The sequence below is a fragment of the Mugil cephalus genome, chromosome 8, assembly GCF_022458985.1.
Source record: "Mugil cephalus isolate CIBA_MC_2020 chromosome 8, CIBA_Mcephalus_1.1, whole genome shotgun sequence".
In the NCBI taxonomy this organism is placed as follows: domain Eukaryota; kingdom Metazoa; phylum Chordata; class Actinopteri; order Mugiliformes; family Mugilidae; genus Mugil; species Mugil cephalus.
In genome coordinates this window covers 5,885,448-5,904,533 of record NC_061777.1, presented here as the reverse complement: position 1 = coordinate 5,904,533, position 19,086 = coordinate 5,885,448, and the positions used below count along the sequence as shown (strand labels likewise).

General features: G+C 42.2%; 1 protein-coding gene across 1 annotated transcript in view; it reads right to left on the bottom strand.

Moving 5' to 3' along the window:
- Positions 1-18,634, bottom strand: part of prkg2 (protein kinase cGMP-dependent 2) — a 28,392-nt gene extending 9,758 nt beyond the window's left edge. Inside the window, exons 1-7 of the mRNA XM_047592673.1 lie at positions 18,470-18,634; positions 17,154-17,676; positions 13,211-13,377; positions 10,647-10,760; positions 8,176-8,281; positions 6,149-6,212; positions 1,526-1,603 (exon numbers count right to left, since the gene is read on the bottom strand). Of these exons, the coding sequence (XP_047448629.1) occupies positions 1,526-1,603; positions 6,149-6,212; positions 8,176-8,281; positions 10,647-10,760; positions 13,211-13,377; positions 17,154-17,668 (1,044 nt within the window). The 5' untranslated portion in view covers positions 17,669-17,676; positions 18,470-18,634. The remainder of the gene's footprint in view (positions 1-1,525; positions 1,604-6,148; positions 6,213-8,175; positions 8,282-10,646; positions 10,761-13,210; positions 13,378-17,153; positions 17,677-18,469) is intronic.
- Between the last annotated feature and the right edge of the window lie 452 nt (positions 18,635-19,086).

Here is a 19,086-nt window from a genome sequence, read left to right as displayed (position 1 = left end):
GAAGTGTGTGTTTTAGCTAAGTGTCCCGTTTGACCTGGGCGACCTTCTCTTGGCTTGTTTTTCCTGGTGGAGGGCACTCTCAGAGTTTATTCCTGCCCTGGTCAGGGGTTCAGGGAGGTAGGGGGTGGGGGGTGGGGGAGCCATTTCCTCCGGTTGGGTTTGCTCAGAACCCGCTCTCACACATTGGCTCGTAATGGCATTTTGAGTGTCCCCTGTGGACAGCTCTGCCCCTCTCCATCTGCCTTCTGACAAACACGTGAGTGAGTCACAACCCCTCAGACACACATACGGTTTGGTCAACATATTGTTGGGCTGAAACCACTCCTGTTACTGAGGGAAAATGTCTTTAGTTTGTATTTTAAAACTGATTTTAACCAGTATTCAGGTGTACAGCAACGTCCATTAGGGTGTAACACGAGTTTCCATCAGTTCCTGTGTTTACATGGACAGAAATATAGTAATTAGGAAACAATCTCCGTTGTTTTTAGTTATATTTCACTGAAATTCAATGCTCCACAGCACGGAGCATGACCCTGTGGCATTATAACACAAATTTGTGCACTGTATCTATTGAAGATAATGCAAATATTGTGCATGTAATTAGATTTATTGATTTATCTTTGCTCTTCATGCAGTACTGTTTGCATTTGTGGACACAAAACTCTGAGGGACTGGTGCTCCTGCAACCTCTCAGCATTAGGAATAGATTAGAGACTTTTATACCTGTAATTGTCAGAGGACAGGACAATTGGCGTAATCAGCATAATCACAATAGTGTAGAAAATGTCTGCAAAGCATTTTAGGAACTGACAAAAATTATCAGTAAAAAACTGACAAACGACTCTGCACGTATAGTAAAGTTCCTTCCTTGACTCCAGCTATTTCTATTCATCAAATTGTCCAATTTTTTGTTATAAATTATTTGTTATTTAAAGGTTAAATAGATGCTTGGGGTGATGGCCTTCAGTGAAGACCTTGAATGTGCCATGGTGGTTTAAAGCAGGGGTCGTTTTAGTTCAGGGGCCACATACAGTCCAGTCTGATCACAAAGTGGCCTGACCAGTGACTAACAACAAAATAATAACCTGCAAATGATGACAACTCCAGATGTTTCCCTTTGTTTTAGTGCAAAGAACCATTATGTTTTATTGAATTATTATTCTTTTGGTTTTCAGTAAAGTAAGTGCAATTTCTGCACATTACCTATTATGTGACATTTAGTTCTGTGTCTCAGCGTCGTGCTGGAATAGGTGCTAATTTCATGCTGTTAATGTCTCTGTAACGTTTGCACTTCATTTCAGTGTTGACAGCTCTGCTCTAAAGGTCATATCACTCTTTTTTGTGGTATTGGTAACAGCAATATCTGCAACAAAAGTACGGAAACAAAAATAGTGTTCAAAGATGGAAATATGGAATGTAATCATGGCCTCAAGCTTTTGTTTTGGTGCATGAACCATGCGCTGATAAAGATGCATGTGTGTTTGTGTGTGTGTGTTTGCAGCTCGTTCATGTTGCGACGTGTTACCTTTCCCTGCGCGATGATGTAGAAGGTGCTGCCCTCCTCTCCCTCTCGGATGACGTACTCTCCTTTGTCATAGTACTCCTAGCGGGGGGGGTGAGGATGGGGGAGGACAACAGTCAGAAGTGAAGCATTACATTGATTGAACCATTGACCCGGCCGGTTTGATTCCCGGTAGAAAGTCCCCTGCGGCACGAGAACCGGAGCTCAGCCATCGATGACGCTCTTGTCATGCAGAACCTCTCAGCGTGTTGTCTGGTCAGGAGGGGATTTTAGGGACTCGTGGGATAAATGAAAGATTAAATATAGATTAACAGTAAGCGTTAATTATTAGGTTTTTAATGTCCGGCGAGAGGGCCCTCGATTCGGATGGTTTGGATGATGGTCAATACCGGTGTTTGACACAAGGTTTCAAATTATAAAGACATGAAAGTTAAAATATCTTGTAATTAGGTTATTTTATAATGTGATAATTTAATTCCTATTATGTTTTTTTGTCCTTTTATGCCTTTATTTTGACAGTCGCTAGTGCAGACAGAAGGGAAGTGCTGGGGCAAAGAACACAGGCTGTAATCGAACATGGAACCGAGGCCCTCGGTTAATGGGGCGCCCACTCAGCCAGCTGCTGGGACGCCCCATTTAAAGATTAGTGCAGCACTCACTCATACACTAAGACAATTTGTGATCTTACTGTGATTATTGTCTTATCTTATCTGCTCTTCAAATACATTTTTATGGTTGGTATACGTACCTGTGAATGGTTTTGGAGTGACTCTGTGGAGCACTTTTTTTTCTCCACTAACTTGCTAAAATTAATCAGTTGTTTCAAACGGCAGAAATTAAGAAGGGTGCAAAGTTAAACAACATCAGTTCGCCTAGGTGTGTGTTCTCACTCTTGTGTCGTCAACTTTGCTTGCAGCTAGTTTCGCCAGCCAGCGCGAAGTGGCACCATGTCCTGGAGCATCAGCACTGTTGCTATGGTTACCAGTGCACTGAATGTGCCTCGCAGTCTGATTCAGACTGGTCTGAGTTTTAGATGCTTCATTATAGTGGAGTCCTGTCAGCCCATCAGAAAAAAAAAAAAAAACAACAGTCATCTCTAGGGCCGTGATACACCGATCAGCCATAACATTATGACCACTAACAGGTGAGGTAAATAACATCTTGTGACAATTCAGTGTTCTGCTGGGAAACTTTTGGACCTGGTATTCATTCATGCGGATGTTATTTAGACATGTAGCATCCACCTAGACCAGACCAGACACCTCCACCCCATAGCAATGTCACTCTTTGATTGCAGCAGACATCCATCCACAGCAGGATGCAGCCTGACACAGACACACACACAAAAATGGTTTAGGAACAACTCGGAAAAACACGAAAAGCCTCCAACTTCACTCCAAACTGATCAAGTATCTGTGGGTCGATCCCCTGCACCTACACAGCATTAGGTCATAATGTTATGCTTGACCGGTGTAAGAAGGCCTGTCATTTGCACATTTGCAGACCCTGATGCTACATCTGGAGCAGAGATAAGATCACACTGCTCCAGCGTTAAGTCATTGTTATCGTTGAAGTCAACGACATTTTGAAACATTCTTGAATGAAACGCAGAGGTACAGTGTGTTCTCTCAATCCTCCGAGCTCTCCCCTCAGAGACAGACGCCCCCCCCCTCCAGCCTCCCACCCTTCATCCACCTCATTCTCCAAACCAGACCTAACACGACATCCCAACCACAGCACTAAAACCACGCCGCTGAGTCAGCGAGCTGCCAGATCACCTTCCGTTTCAACGCTTTTAAGAGAGAAGGAGGAGAACGGCAGCGAACGAAGGTGACCAGGGATGAAATGTTCTCTGGGACGGATGCCAGCTTCCAGCGGCTGAGACAACGGTCCGCGGGGGTAATGCATTCCACCGGACAAGACTTTGTCAAAAAAGCGAACAAACAAATCAGAGCAACCACGCGTAAACATTCCCCTGTGTTTACTGTCAAAACTCTTGACACAAGTGGCATTTTCCTCGAGCGTCCGCGCTTGTTTACGTCGCGTTTACGCTTCACGAGAGCCCGGTTTAACACCCGTCCGTGACGGCGGAGACAAGGTGCCAAGGCTTTGTTTATAAAGACTGTCTGGATGATACAGTAGCTGTGCGGCGGACGGACGGCGTTTGAGCGATGTCTCAGGTTTGTTGAACCAGGCTACCAAGCTTGAATCCTTAATATTTACAGTTTTAACTCAAAACCTTAAAAGCACATCTCTTAACAAAATACCTCAAGGACCCCCAACAATCACATATGGTACATCTCATTCTGTCTTATCCAAACCACTGACTTCCTCTAACTTAGTTTATCCCATGTCAGTGTGTGTGTGTGTGTGTGTGTGTGTGTGTTTTAGGCTTGTCTGCAGTTGTCCTATTTTTGCTGACTGTCAATTGATCAGCCCCAGCACATGTTCAAACTTCACCCTCTGCTTCTAGAGGCAAACGCACTGAAACAGGACTGGGCCTATTTTTGAAATCCTTCTAGTTTTTGATGTGAGTGGACAGATTTTGTGGTCATTGTGCGACCAATAACAGCGTTATTGTCGTATTATTCGCACACTTTTTTATGAATTAAACAAGCTCTATACACCGATGAGCCACAACATTATGAGAAGCAGTGACACGGAGTACGGAGCCCCTAAGGAGACATGAGGAAAAAATAAATAAAAATAACTTGTGCACATGAGAAGCTACTTCATTCATTTTTGCAAATATGCTCGACTGGCTGAAATCAGAGAAATATCAAAAATATAATTTACAAATTAACTTAAACTGTCAAAAGAGTAAATTGCCCTCTGATACGCGGTGCAGTGATGCGGAAAACAGAAGAGATCACGCCGTGCAAATGCGCCACATGAAGCACAGACATAGGGTTGATATCTGAATCACAGGTGAATCTAGTCTCTTGTGAATACATTTTTCATCTTGTGCGCCCCCTAGAGGCAGCTCACACACGAGATAAGTATGTATTGAACACAGGATACGTGCTTTTATTTATTTTTTGTCCCCTTAGGGGCTCCGTACTACAGCCATCCCCAGCAGGATGCAGTCTGACACACACACACAAATGGTTTAGGAAACAACAACAACAAAAAAAACATGAAAAACAGCACAAGGTGTTCGCTAGATCCCAAACTGATCAAGTAACCCTAACCCTAACCACCTCCCCTCAACCCATAGGACCCAAAGACCCCCACTAACAACACCCTCAGAAGGCCCATGTCCATTTTCTGATGAGTCACAACTGTTAAGGAAGGTGGCCATAATGTTATGGCAGATGTTGAGGCTATTTATATAAGCTATATAAGCTAAGGTGCAGTACTTGGCTGCTGACTGTTCAACGCTTTTGGCAAACATAGAGTGATATCAAACTTCCGATTTGACGCTGCTAGCATGTAAATAAGAGTGAGTAGCTGAGCAGCAGCGAAGGACCAATAGTTTAAACATCCCGTCTTCTACCCACACTTGGCTTTGGTTCATTTTTAACCACCGAGACGGCCTGAAGCAAATACTTTTGGCAGCTTGAACTCAACCATACGTCAGTATGGGAACATGGCATCACATAGAGGTTCGGTTTTCTCAGCTTGCAGGACAAGAGGTGAATTATTAGCACTTGAACCAGAACATGCTCAGTCTGACAGTAGTTCAGTTCTAGCTTTCAAAATACCTCCGTTAGCGAAGCTGACCTTCTAAGTTCTGGGCTGCAGCTCTTCCTTTGTGTGTTTATGAGTTTGTGTGATGCCTTTCACAAAATATTGCATGAATGCCAGTAATCATGAGTGAATGACCCCCCCCCTCCTCCTCCTCCCCCAACAAAAATAATATGTATTCTGATCCCCTTCACACTCACACGAAAAACACACCAAATTCCATTCCCTGACTGTTTGACAAGAAGCTTCAATATCATCTGGCCGATTCTCAGTGAACATCTGCACCGCTATTATGTTACAGCTGCCCCCCTGAGAGGCAATAGAATAAGCTCCATCAGAAAAGACTGAATAAGGAAAACTCTCCTGTAGTGGGGGGAGCGGGACGACTAATGACAGTTCGGAACGTCCTTGAAGTTTTCCATTGTGAAAAGATGCTGAGGAAGGCATGTTTTTTTTTTTGATTTTTTTTTTTTTTATACCCGGATCTGACAAGCTCGGCTCCGTTTTCTGTTTCTCGGTGGAAATACGACGCTTATGGAGGAAGCATCGAGTAAGCACCAGCCTGCAGTGTGTTTCGGCGTACACAGTTACGCACACGTGGTCTCAAACCAAAACCCTGTCACTCGCACATCTTTAAGAAATCACTCGTCCCCCATTTGAATAAACACTTTCTGGGGCCTTAGTCAAATAATTATGGTAACAATATACAGCACCCAGCGATGACAGGAATAATATCGGTTCTGTTCATCAACAAGGTAATTTGTGAGGTCTTGCCAACTGGAGGTACAACGAATGTGCTGACATGCAGTAATGGTATATGGCCAAATGGTAATGATATTTTGACAGCAGCTATCTGCAATACCGGGGCTCCCACCAGCTGCCAGAAGGTTGTGCAATACTCAGGCAATACAGTGAAAAGTCAAATTTGAAATAACTTACCACCTCGAGGCAGTCCACTATTTTGCTTAGCTTGTCCTCTGGTAGATTAGCCAAGAGTGAAACACTGACAGACGAGGGGGGAAAAAAACAAAACACAGACATTACATTGTATGTTGTTATAATAGTGATTTTTCAAGAAAAACTCAGTTTCCTGAGGCACAGAACTGAAAAACAACAGATTTAGAAAGTGAAACATTGTTCATTTAATTGAGATGATATGATTAAAAATAAGTACATGAGAATTCTTTAATGCACTTGACACCAGAAGTGACCAAGCAGCAACCTCTGGGACTGCAGTTCATCAAGTGGCCACTAGAGGCTGCCTCCAAAAGCGAGCAAATCCCCATAGACTCCCGTGTTAAAAAGCCCAACTTTACAGCATGTTTACAACCTGGTACAAAAAACAGGTTTGGTCTCAATAGTTTATTTCACTATTCACAACAACTGTACGGGTTGATTTTGTTTTCTAACTCATTAGTTTATTTTTGTTTTAAGGTTTAAATTTCTGCATAATTAAGGGAGTTCCCGCTTTAAGTGACAGGTGGTAGCCTGTCAATCAAAGCGTAAATGCCCCGAGAGTTGGGGCGGATGGGTCTCAATGGCGGACACGACCCCTCATGCCCATATTTGGAATATCTGAGTGTGGGTGGAGTAGAGCTCATCCAACATAGTGACTATAAGCTCCGCCCACTTCTGGCCTCATTTGCGAGGTTCAGAATCCAGTGGGTGACGTCACGATGGGTTTGTCCGTAATATATACAGTCAATGGAAGTAAAAAAAAAAAAAACCTGACTCTGTTCTCCAACAGCAGAAGTCTATTTTAAGTAGTTGTGTTGAAAAGCTACACTCACTGTATGTTTCTGTGTTATATCTACGCAGAGCTTACATCGTAGCCCACACAAGTGGTCCACGAGATAAGCAATTATACTTGTGGCGGCATCATTATTTAATTACGCAGTTAAAAGTCTCTAGGCCTCTGGTTGTCTAGATTGAGCTTCTCCGGAACTGAGCTGATGTTGAAGTTGAAGCTAATAAATGTTGAACAACGATTCAAACATTTATTAGGAGTCACTGCAAAGCATAAAAGAGAAAAGATGACTGAGTGAATGGTGTGAAGGAGGCTGAGTGTGAAGGAGGGTGTCATTTCTGCATTTATCTGGAAGGAAATGCATTTTGGACTAATCACAGCTGTTGCAGTCACAGTGACATGTAATAATATTACTGGGTTTAAGTGCACCTTAGGCTACGACACAGGTAGGTATGTACGGAGTAGAACTGATGCAGAAGCATAAAAATAGCTTAGCTCACTCCTCATACAAGCCGGCCGACCTGTACTGCATCATATAGCATAGATTTGGGTTAAAGAAATAGCACTACATGTTATGATGAATCTATTTTCTCAGAATTTGGTGTCGGCCATTTACACTTGACTAAAAAACTGCTTTAATGAGAGGGCCCATCAGATAGACATATACAAAACTTGAATGACACGCCATGTTAGCTTGTGTCTGCAAGTATATGACCAGTAATAACCAAGACTTTCTAGTTGTTTTGGAGTTTGTCTGACCCCTAGTGGTCCAAAGTTTCTTAAGGCAGCTTTAAAATGGTGAAAGCTTGAAATGTTTCTGTGGCCCAGAAATCAAACTATAGTGGTGAACGTAATGGTTAGAGAAGCAGTCTGGGATCAAAGGATCACAGGTTGGCGTCCTTGTGGGGCCCCTTCAAGCTCTCTTGCTAGCTCCTTTCCTCTTGCAACTACACACAAAACAGTGTTGTTTCAACAGAGAATGGACATGGGCCTTCTGAGGATGTCCAGTTGATTGAAGGGGCCTATGGGGTACGGGTGTCTGGTCTGGTCTGGGTGGTACATTTTCTATTTTGACTGTACAACTACTGTAATTCATGCATATGAATTAAAAAAAAAATGGGAGGTGTCAAACAGTAAATCATACATCCAATCTGAGCTGTCCCGAAATATCAACAATCCGAACTGTGACGAGCTAGCTTGGCCGAGCCTCGGAGCTAACCTTCGTAGAAAGTTGCGGTACTGTTCGTGCCGCGTCTCGGCCGTCCGCCTCATGATGTTCTGGAACACTTCCCGGTCCAGGGCCCATGTCCTCACTTTGTTCACCGCTGCAAGAGCAAAATACCACATGCGTCAATACAGCTCTAACACACTCTAACCTTTCACTGAAAGGCGCGTTAACCCGTGCCCCTGATGAGTTCATTCAAAAGGGTCGCCAGCTGTTTTTAATTCCCGACGTGTCCCGAGAAAGAAAAAAAGAAACTTTTAGTGGTGAGTGACAATAAAAAGATGGATATTTTTTGGCTCCTACTCCTTACTGTTCCCATTTCTAGTTTAGTTAAAGTCCCCCCCCCTTGTCATAGAAAAATAACAAAGTGACAAAGGAAAGTGCTCTGGTGACACCGAGGAGGAAGTAACTGTGAAGGTTTAACATAAGCCGGTAGCAACTATGGACTTCTCCCTTTATCTGCTTCATCTGTTAACATGAAATACCCACTCAGAGACTCGTCAAACTGTCACGGAGTTTCCAGTTCACCCTGAATATTGAGGTCAAGTCGGTGCCCCTCCCCTAAAGGACCACCGGTCAATTTACTTGGTTAAATATACAAACGCAGACAAAGAGCACTCACATAGAACATGGTATGCACTCTTCTAAATGCCATGGAGGTAAAAACCAATCACAATGCAAAACTGTGGATTTCACGTTAAGCCTTTGTCAACACAACCAAGCAAAAGCTTGTTTACTTCAGTCTAATGGTTCTGCTCTCACTACTGCTGCTCTGCTCGTGTGAAGGTCAGAGAAGTGTCGGATTACATTTTTGGTTGAGAAGATTCATAAGGAAATAGCATTCTTCACTTAAGCCATCAAAATGATTGTGTTAATTGTTCATCTGTAGGTTTTGCAATTTAGCAAATAGCAGCTAAACATTGTGGGACAAATGGGACTCGTTAGGACCCAGATGTGATCAGGGACACTTTTCAGATCATTCAGCACAGAACCAGAACCCAAATCCTTCGATCATTCCTGTAATGAAACTGCAGGTCATGTGTCTTTGACTGACCCAAGAATTATTACTTTTTTCCCCATAAACAGTTTAAAACGAAGCAGCCTTAAAGAGTTTTGACGAAGTGCGAAAATTACATATAAGACTTAGACAATAAAAGTAGCTGCTATTTCTCAGAGATGTGGACAGAACACAACATTGAGGTCCAGAACTAAAGATGTATCCAAATTGCACTTATTTGTCTTAAAAATAAATAAATTAATGGAAAGTTTATTAAATGCAATCATGTCCCTAATATACTTCTATGGAAACAATCTGGAATTGTTAATATTTATTAAGTATTATGCTATTATGTGGCTGGTCCAGTCCCCTTGAGATCCAATTGGACTGTATGTGGCCCCTGAACTAAAATGAGTTTGACTACCCTGCTCTACAGGAACGTGATTAGATGACAAGTGTGAAAGGCAATAAAGCAAATTTAAGAAATTTTAAGAAATTTAGATGGTTTTGTTTTGGTTAAAGATTTAAAGTGAAGTTTGCTTTATTATTTGAAAGCTGGAAAGTTGGACCATGTTGAAGCCAATATGTCATGTTAATGTTTCAAAGTAAAAGACTGCACATAGTATTTTATTTTGAAAATCACCCGCATCCACTTTGTTTTCTGACAATGGACTTCCTGTCTGAACGATTTGATCTACTCGTATTGATGTGGTTTTCAAATAGCAAGTGGGAAAAATAGAGCAGTTGTGTATTTTTAGCGGTGCGGCGCAGCACCAAGCTTCGGGGACGCTCCTGAAACGCATCGCAGCGTTCCTGGTGGAAACACTCACATTGCGATATGAGTGCTATCAACCGCGGAGCTGCACCATGTGTAAATATGCCTTTATTAGACTTTTAGCTGCAGGACATGAAGAAGGCTTTACAGAAATGCACACTACACTGTCCCATCTTACAACACTATTAAATGCTATTGACGGTGCTGAGTCGCTGCATGTTTTTATACAGGCTATACATATCTGCAGCTCACAGGATGAGCTGTCTGTTCTCAGCGTATGTATTCAGGCCAAGAATTTCATTGTTGCAAATGTGTTTTTATTAGTGACGTCATCAGAGGCCAATCGTTGTCAACTCGACTTTCACCACATAACAGTCTGACCTCGTGCAATACGTCTTTTTGTGTAAAACACAATTATAGAACTGACAGTGTTTGAAGTTTCTTTTCCCTGCTGCAGTACCTGACATACAGTATGTTGCTGCTATACACCTCTGCTGTACTGCATGCCACCGTGTTAACCTCAGCTCATGTGTAAAGTCACAGCAAGTTATTCATTTGCCGTGCGCAACCATTGCACTTGATTTGAATGCGGAGGAGGTTTGGCAAAGGGCAGAAATATTGGGCAGCATAAGACTGGTGCTACATGACATTTCAACCTTTCACTCTCTCCGGTGTGAATGTAAAAATGTTTACCTCGCACTGACGCCGTCCGTGTGCAGTTGTACAGAATGGCTAATTCTCCAAAAGTGGTCCACACCGCTATCGATGTGAGCAGTTTGTTATGTTGATACACGTCCAGCTTCCCATCTGTAGATTTAAAAAGAGGTCAATCAATCGGTTGTTTTTTTTAAACCACATTTAGGGCACAGACAAACAGACAGAGCAACAAGAGATGGGCACATGCCACGAGTGGAATTGAATGACATTTATATTTAATTTGATTCATTCAGATAATCAACATCTGTTGACCCAAGCTTCACATCTTCCCTTTCATGCTTTCTCCTACTGGTTGAAAGGGTTCTTTGCAGCAAAACATATTTCTGAGGTCGTAAATACTGAATGTAAGAAAGAATAGAAAATGAGAATAGTTTCAGTACTTTTCTAACTTCTTACATCAGCTAAGACAACGAAGATAAATTGCTTCCCCACCTTCCTTTCCTCCCTCCTGCCATCTGTACCCGCCTATTGTTAGCACAACATAAAACATGGCATGCATTTTCCTTATCTCTTATTCCGCCTGTGACTCTAAAATGGATTTTAAAATTACATTTCCAGATTAAAGTCTTCATTAGCGCGATTGTAATCAGTGGCCCCTGACGTCTGTGTGGGTACTCAAGGGCTCCATTAGTGAATGATCATTAATCATGTGTTGGATTCAGCACATGTCATAGATTCACAGGAACATCGCAGCTGACGCCCTTTTTTATTCGTTCCCTTGGTTTCACAGAGGTTTAAGAAGGATTTCTGACATTATCTCTGCATCTACCAACAATGCTACCAACAATCTAATTCACCAGCCAAAATAATTCACATAACACATGCTTAAAAAAATAGGCTAGTTAACTTTTTAAAAAAGTTTTCAAAGGGGAGCCATTCAAAAGCTGGCTTCATGTGTATGGAGCACTAACTCTGCCACAATTAAAAATAAATAAATAAATTAATAAATAAATAAATAAATAACTTTTATGCCACATATTTAGGCATTTATTTAATTATGTATGGCATATATATTTAGGTATTAAGTGATTTATTTATTTATTTATTTTTAATTGTGGCAGAATCAGTCCTCCTGCTCTTTTGACTTGATTGGCCTGTGGTCAGAGTTGCACAAAAAGACCACAAATAATCATCTCAAATTGCTCCACGTCAAGTATCTGTGACGTTTCTGTCGAATTCTGCAAATTTCAGATGCTAATTAACTTTCCTGAATTACTGTTAACTGATAATAGAGCCAAATATAAGCGACGCAGTTTGCAAAACACCAAGAGATCTGCAACGCATGCTGGAATCTACAGAGAAGATACTGTCAGTCAAATCAAAAAAATACAAACATTCAAATTCAAATCACTACGGTACACCTTCTGTAACACCAAATTTGTCCTTCCAACATTTAAATGGTGAATATTTATCTCTACTTCAATGTCTTGTAGATTTGTATATGTAATCCTATATATAAATAATATTATAGCAAATCTTTTTTATATATTCTTTGCTTGTTTAATTTAATTGTATTTAACTGTTTTGCATCTATTATCTGTTGTACTAGAAGTTTTTAATTTTTTTCTTTGTTGTTTTTGTGAAACTGAGACCAAGAAATTTCTCTAAGCCTGAGTCTAAAGGTGTCAGAGGCACAGACAACGATTTCACTGAAGCGAGACGGAGACGTTCATGATAAATCTTCTGCAAATAATAGTTTTTCATATGAGATGAGATGAATATGAAATGTGAAAAGTTATTTGGAACAGCGCTGTGAGAGACAGATACACCTGCTGGAGATGCATACTCTTGACTTCCTCGAAACATAGATTTGCATGTTGCTTTTGCTTGTCGTAGGACATCGGTCTTCAACAGAGGGTCCGCGACCCCCGAGGGGGTCAACGGAGGTACTCCAGGGGGGTCGCAAAATCTTTGGTTGATTAGACTTTTTATATATATATTTTTTTAGTTTCCCCCCGCAAATTAAAATTTCGTTAAACACACATTAATATTAATCCAACCTATTTCAGTAAAGGAATAAATGGAGGCAGAAGACGTGATCTTTCAAACAGCACTTCAGTCAATTCAGCTGAGAGCCTCCTGTACACAGTAGGCCCCGCCCCTATCACTGCTGAGCCAATCACAAAGCCCCATATTACACGCAGGGTTCCCCCACAATTGACGAGAGCCTATTCAGTCCCCAGGTGAATATTTGAACCTGTGTATTGTTTGAATAGCTTAATATTGATGTATAATGTATATTTATAAATAGCTCTAGGTTGAGTTTAATACAGAACACATGTAGTAAGTAGGGGGTCTCTACTTAATCTCTTCATCAGAGAAATGTTGCAGACCCCTGTTGTAGAACAATATGTGTTGTGTGTTGTTTATCTAGAAGGAATACGCTTAAGAATAATCTCAGGTAATCTCAGCTGCTGCAGGCGGTGAAAAGGAAAAGTCTTTTTCCAGCTGTTTTTTTTTTTTTTTTTTTGTTTTGTTTTGTTTCTCCAAAAATTGAATTCCCGACTCGGAAGGCGAAGATCAAACAGGAGTGTAGCTACCTGCCAGGACAAACAGATGGTTCCCAGGCTCCCCCTGCTTGATGACGTACTCTCCCTGCTGGTAGGTGCGCTCGTACATGCACTCCACCATGTCTTTGATCTGCTGCAGCTCCAGCCTCTTCAGGTACTGGTTCTTGTTCAGGGCGTCTGTCAGCAGCCTCTTTACGCTGTCACACACAGGAACAAGAGGGAGAGGTTAACGAGCCGGCCTTTTTTTTTTTTCTCTTTTTAAGTGAGTGTTTGCCGTCTGAGGATGAGAATGCACAGTTATTCGGAATTACGTGGCACGTCGCTTCATTTACGATGTGGAAATGTTAGCTTTAGGTATTTTATTTAATAACCAGAAGAAGAAAGAAACCCAGACACTACTGATACTGACCCACATTTAATGGACTTTACTTTGAATATTTTCATTTCTTCCTCCCTTTGACCAAAGTAAAATGTTTAATATAGACACTTCCACGTAGTCGTATGCTAATCATTTAAATATTGTAGTATTTTTCTGTTGCTGTTCTGATTGTGGCCTCCGATAATGCCACTGTAGATACTTTTTAAGTGCTTCTACCACCACTGACTGACTGACTGACTGTGTGCACTTACGTTACCGAGCCACCAGAACGCCCACGTCCACTTTACTCACCACATTCTTACCCTGCATGATAAATATTTTGTCTCTTGTGAAAATGACGACTATTTGCAGCCTCTGGGCTCCGTTCCGACAATGAATCAAGCAAAAAAAGAAGAAAAAAAAATCATTCTGAGTTGTCAAAAGTTCACAGATGTGCATTTTAACAGCTGCAGCGAGAGGCCGTAAGAAGACATCACTTCCTTCGGGGAGCTGTAAACTGAAAAAGGTTAAGAGCCACAGTCGAATGCCAACTATAGATCATTAGAGCGCGGTGCAGGAGGTGGGTGGTCTGTTTATCCACCTTATCGAGGGCGATAAATTATCACTTTGGGCTCCGTAAAACGAGAGCAGATGATGCTTTATTTTTCAGCCCACATGGTTTTTCTTCGTCTCCCTCCGAGCTGTGCCATTACTGAGCAACATGCGACCGCCATTCACAGAAGATGAGTGTTATGTTTGAAAGGGCCAGCAGGCTGCATGAGGGCACCAGACTGCCTCATTTACATTAGGTGTGATTATATAATCCATGTTGGGCTTATTAGCAACACATGGTTTAAACATGAGGACCACACTGAGAGAGAGAGAGAGAGAGGGAGGGAGGCTGCGCGCTGTCGTTGTTATTCGCTGTGGAGAGCGGTGCTGAAGTTGTTGAACACTTGAGACGACAAAAGGCAATTTGGCTTTCATGTCTGGGGAGACGAACAAAGCTTTGTGTCCTCATTAAATCACCTTCTGAGTTGTTTGTTTGACTGACTTGCCAGTGGAGTTGTTAGGCCTGTTTTAGCCTCCTAAATAATTTAATAATTTGGTGGTGTTCTATTTATTTATTAGATATCTGACAAATTCAGTATAAAATGGCCAGAATATGAGTTGAGACAGAATCTGAGAAATACATGAAGACGCCCCTTCAGTGCGCCCTGAACCAATCAGTCTCACTCATTAATATTAATTTAATTCAAGTAACTAAATCATATTTTTCAGGGCTTGAAATTGCAACCATTTTAGTCACATGTGTAATCTGCACGACTTCAAAATATGCCTCTGTGTTGATCAGTTATTAATAGTTACTGTTGGAACTTGAGTTTGTTCTTGCAACATGTTTAAAAACAGACTGAAATAATAACAATAAATACATTCTCAGTCTTTGTTAGCTGTTTGTGTAATTTTGTGGTCACACGCTATGTTCGCTCACATCTGCGTGTGCATCTCCTTTGGGGGCTAAGCCCCCCCACATCCTCAAAACCTAGTGACACCCCTGCATGTCACAGAAATCTTTAAGTTGGGTGCAGTTTTCACAAGCAAATGTAAAACGCAGCTTGATTATTATTACTTTTTTTTTATTATTATTATTTAGCACTAACAGCAGTTACTGTGTTTTTTGTTTTTTTTCACATTTAATCTGTAAAACAACAAAAGCCAGATCGGAGGAGAATAACTGAAGAGACGTGGGCAGCATGTGTGGACTGGTCTGCGGCAAAGAAACACAAATGTAATTTTGTATGTGACTTTCACTGGCAGTAATTAATCATAAAAGAGAAGATTTTCAAACGAGGTTAGTGGCTCCCAAATGTGACCATCAATGGCTGAAGATGGCTCATTTGTACTGCAGGACATACATATGGTAACCTATAAATGTATTGACACTCACTGTCTATCTGTTTCACAACCTGCTTAATAAGAATCCATCTTATGTATTAACATATCCTAAAACATCATTCTGAACTATTCCGACATGCAAATAAGCCAATTCTCCTAGAAATATAACACTGAATTCAACATTGCTTTACATATTAATTCTAGCTTCAGTCATCCTTCTAAAAACTTTTAAAACCTGAGCAGCTCATTGTTCTGCAACCTACCGATGTCTCTCCCTCCGTGGGGCCAACATGCCCAGGAAGAATGGATTTATCCATCCACAGAGAAATGATTGGATCAAGCATTTCCAGGCTTATTAGGCACTAAAACTTTCCTATGTCCTATATTTTACCCAGCCCCTCTCAGTCTGATTGCTGCTTCCATCTGATTAGGCTGTTCTGATGAGGAGCACTTGTGTCCATGTTACCACGACCATGGTCACGTTTAGGGTTTTAGTAAGTTAGAAGCTGATGCAGACAGAGAGGTGGAAGACTGGAAATATAACATACCGTGTGCATCTGAAGCTCTGTAATTAAATTATTCCAGTCTTTATGCTAAACTAACTAGCCACTCTCTGATTTACTGTCCAGGCATGAGGGTGGTGGCCATGCTCTTGTGTAATTCTTTGCAAAATAACAAAAACTAAAATTTCATGTCATCAAAACATCTCATCTCAAATGTATGTGTTCTACCTAAACGTTTCCTCCTTGACATAATAGATGAAATTATTTATTAATGGCTGAAGAAAGGTCAGAGTACGGAGGCAGGATGACCAGAATATTGTGGTGATTAAAGGCGAAGGCTGTGTAGGGGGACAGACGGGGTTACTGTGACTTGAGCTTTGTGAGGTAACATTCAGATATTACTCCACCTTCAGCTTCTTAAAGTCAATCTTTGGAGGCTTCGTATCTTAACACCTCCACAAGGAAACATTAGAGATGAAGTGAGTTTTATATGTATATGTGTGTGTCTGTTGCCAAATCTCGATATCGCAATATATCGTGATGTTTTTTCTTCCGATACAATATCGATTTTAAAAGAAAAAGTCATGTTTTGGGCCGATCGTGAATGACTTCAGCACCTCCTCCGCTGCTTTTTCTGTACAAGTGCAATAAATTGGAAATGGATCATGTAGAATATATCGCAATATCATAATATCGCAATAATGTATCGTATCGTGACTCAAGTATCGTGAAGTCTTCCTATATGAAGGGGTGGAGCTCCTGTTTTATCCGAGAGCGTTTGTGTCATTCATTAATGACACAAATTAAACTTGCACATGGACAAAAATATGTGGACACCTAAACATTGGTGTCTTCACAGACAGTCGTCGTTGGTGTCGTTGCTTTAATAAACTTCTAGTTTCAAGCTTTCTTTGTTGTTTTGGAATCTGCCGGCTCATCGCAGATGGAAAGAAGGTGATGGCCACCTCTGGCCATTACTTGTAAACTGTGTAACATTAAGATTTCCCTTCACTGGAGAAACCACTGAGAAAGAAGTGGCTCCCATGCATACCTCCATAGTTTTGGTGACTCTTTCTGAACCAGTACATGGAACCCTGATGTAGATCAGTCCAGGCTGAAATGTCTTGGACTGAATTATGTCATCAACACTTCTCACCACACACTCCTTCGTCTTTTAAGATCCACTAGACTTTCCCCAAAAAGACAAACATCTCACCTCGCGTCCTTTGGAACCCGAGCCTTCTCAAAGGAGAACTTCGGCAGGCCGCTGGAGTCGTACGTCCTGGACGTGGGTTCGGCCGACACCCCGGCTTTGGCGCCTTTCCTCCTGTTGAGCGTCTCTTTGATCCGAACGCTGAGGTTGGGGCTGCCCTTGCTGCCGACCCTGACGGACGCGGACCGGGAGGGCAGGCCCGCCGAGGGGGCGCCGCTCCTCACCACGTCCTGCAGCTTGTTGAGCTGGATGCACTTGTTCTGCAGCTCGTCGCTCAGCTCGGCGAGAACTTTGGTCTGTTTGGCCAACTGCTCCTGGAGGCCTTTGATCTGCTGCTCCTTGGCGCAGAGCTCCTCGTCCTTCCTCTTGCCCTCTCGCTCCAGCTCCTCCACTCGGGCCCTGAGAGAATCCTGGGACGAGTTCTTGAACGCGCCGCTGAGGTCTTTGTGGGCCCGGCCGTTGGAAGCGGAGCCCTCTGTGTGTTTGTAACGCTTCGATTTGACCGAACCGTTCCCCATCTTATCACCTGAGCACACACACAAGAGAAGAAGTCAGTGTTTACTGAACTGATCGCACAGCTCTCCCACCAGTACAGTGACATTTAGCTAAAAAAATAAAAATATCTGTTTGAGTCAGCTGAGATTTCAAAACCCGAGCGCAGACACTGGAGAAAGACGGAGAGCGAGGAGAGTGCTACCAAATCAGTATATAATGGTCAATGAGTGTGTCCTGCCCATTTATTATTTAGAAGGCAGGAAGTATTGCGTTACATGCACAGCCACTCTCAATGTGATCAGAGGAGAAGCAGCGAGAGGAAACGCTGCTCGGGATGTAAGGAAATAGGAGGTCAGAAGAAATCAAAGTGCAGACTAAAGTCACGTTCTAAGGCATGTTTATTTCCACATGGGGGGGGGAAATGTCGGAGAACAATCCTGGTTCTGTTGTGAGGGGCAGTCGCCCACTCACACATACAGTAGTCTTCATTCATGACATTCCAGCTGGGACAGTGTCACACCAGTCTGTTCTCCAGCACTTTATCCTGAAATTCAAAATCATCTGTAAACCTATTTTTAGAAAAACTACTACATAAAATGTCTTTTTTTAAAAAATCTTTTTGTTTTGACGAGTCAAGACACAAAACATTTGCAGAGGACGCAAACAACCCACGCGCTTTCTTGTAGTAAGGACTCATTTTGACTTTAAATGAAAGTGGCAACGACGCTACTTCCAACAACCTCAGAGGAGCGGACACCTGCAACTTCCGATGCCTCGTCATTCTTCTCTTTAGACGGGAACGAACGGGGGAATCCGCCTCTTACCTGGTTAGTGTTCAGAGTCTGTGGTGCGGAAAAAAAAAGAAAGAGACGATTTTAAAAGACGAAATAATCCGTTTGCACATTCGAGCATCAGCGGAGGAGCGGTCCAGCTAAAACACGAGCCGCATCCTCTCTCCTCCTCTCCTCTGTCTCTCTGGCTCTCCTCTTCCTCCCCACGGTCCGTGTCGTGCGTTCTGGCGCGCGAGGCGACCGGGTACGATTGACAGGTCAGGTGCGAGTGACGTCACCCCCGATGTTTTTTTTTGTTTTTTTAAACTAATGAATAATTTAACTTATATTAAAAAAAGGTTAATGAATATGTGTTTAATCGGAGCAAGCTTCATTGAGAGTAGACAGTTTATATTACGTGTTAATCACTCGTGTTTCTATTTCTGAAAATATTTTCCATTGACATAAAACACCTTATCCTAACACTAACTGTCTCAGCTAAGTGCATAACTCTCCCCTAAACCGTAACCAAAGAATCACCTTCACCAGGGCTGTTTCAAGACACTCTGGGGGGCCCCGGGCAAGAGGCACCCCAGAATCCCCGCCAACATGAAGCATTTGGCAAACAAATATTTTATTTTAAGAAAAGAGCACAGTTGGCAGCCCTCCGG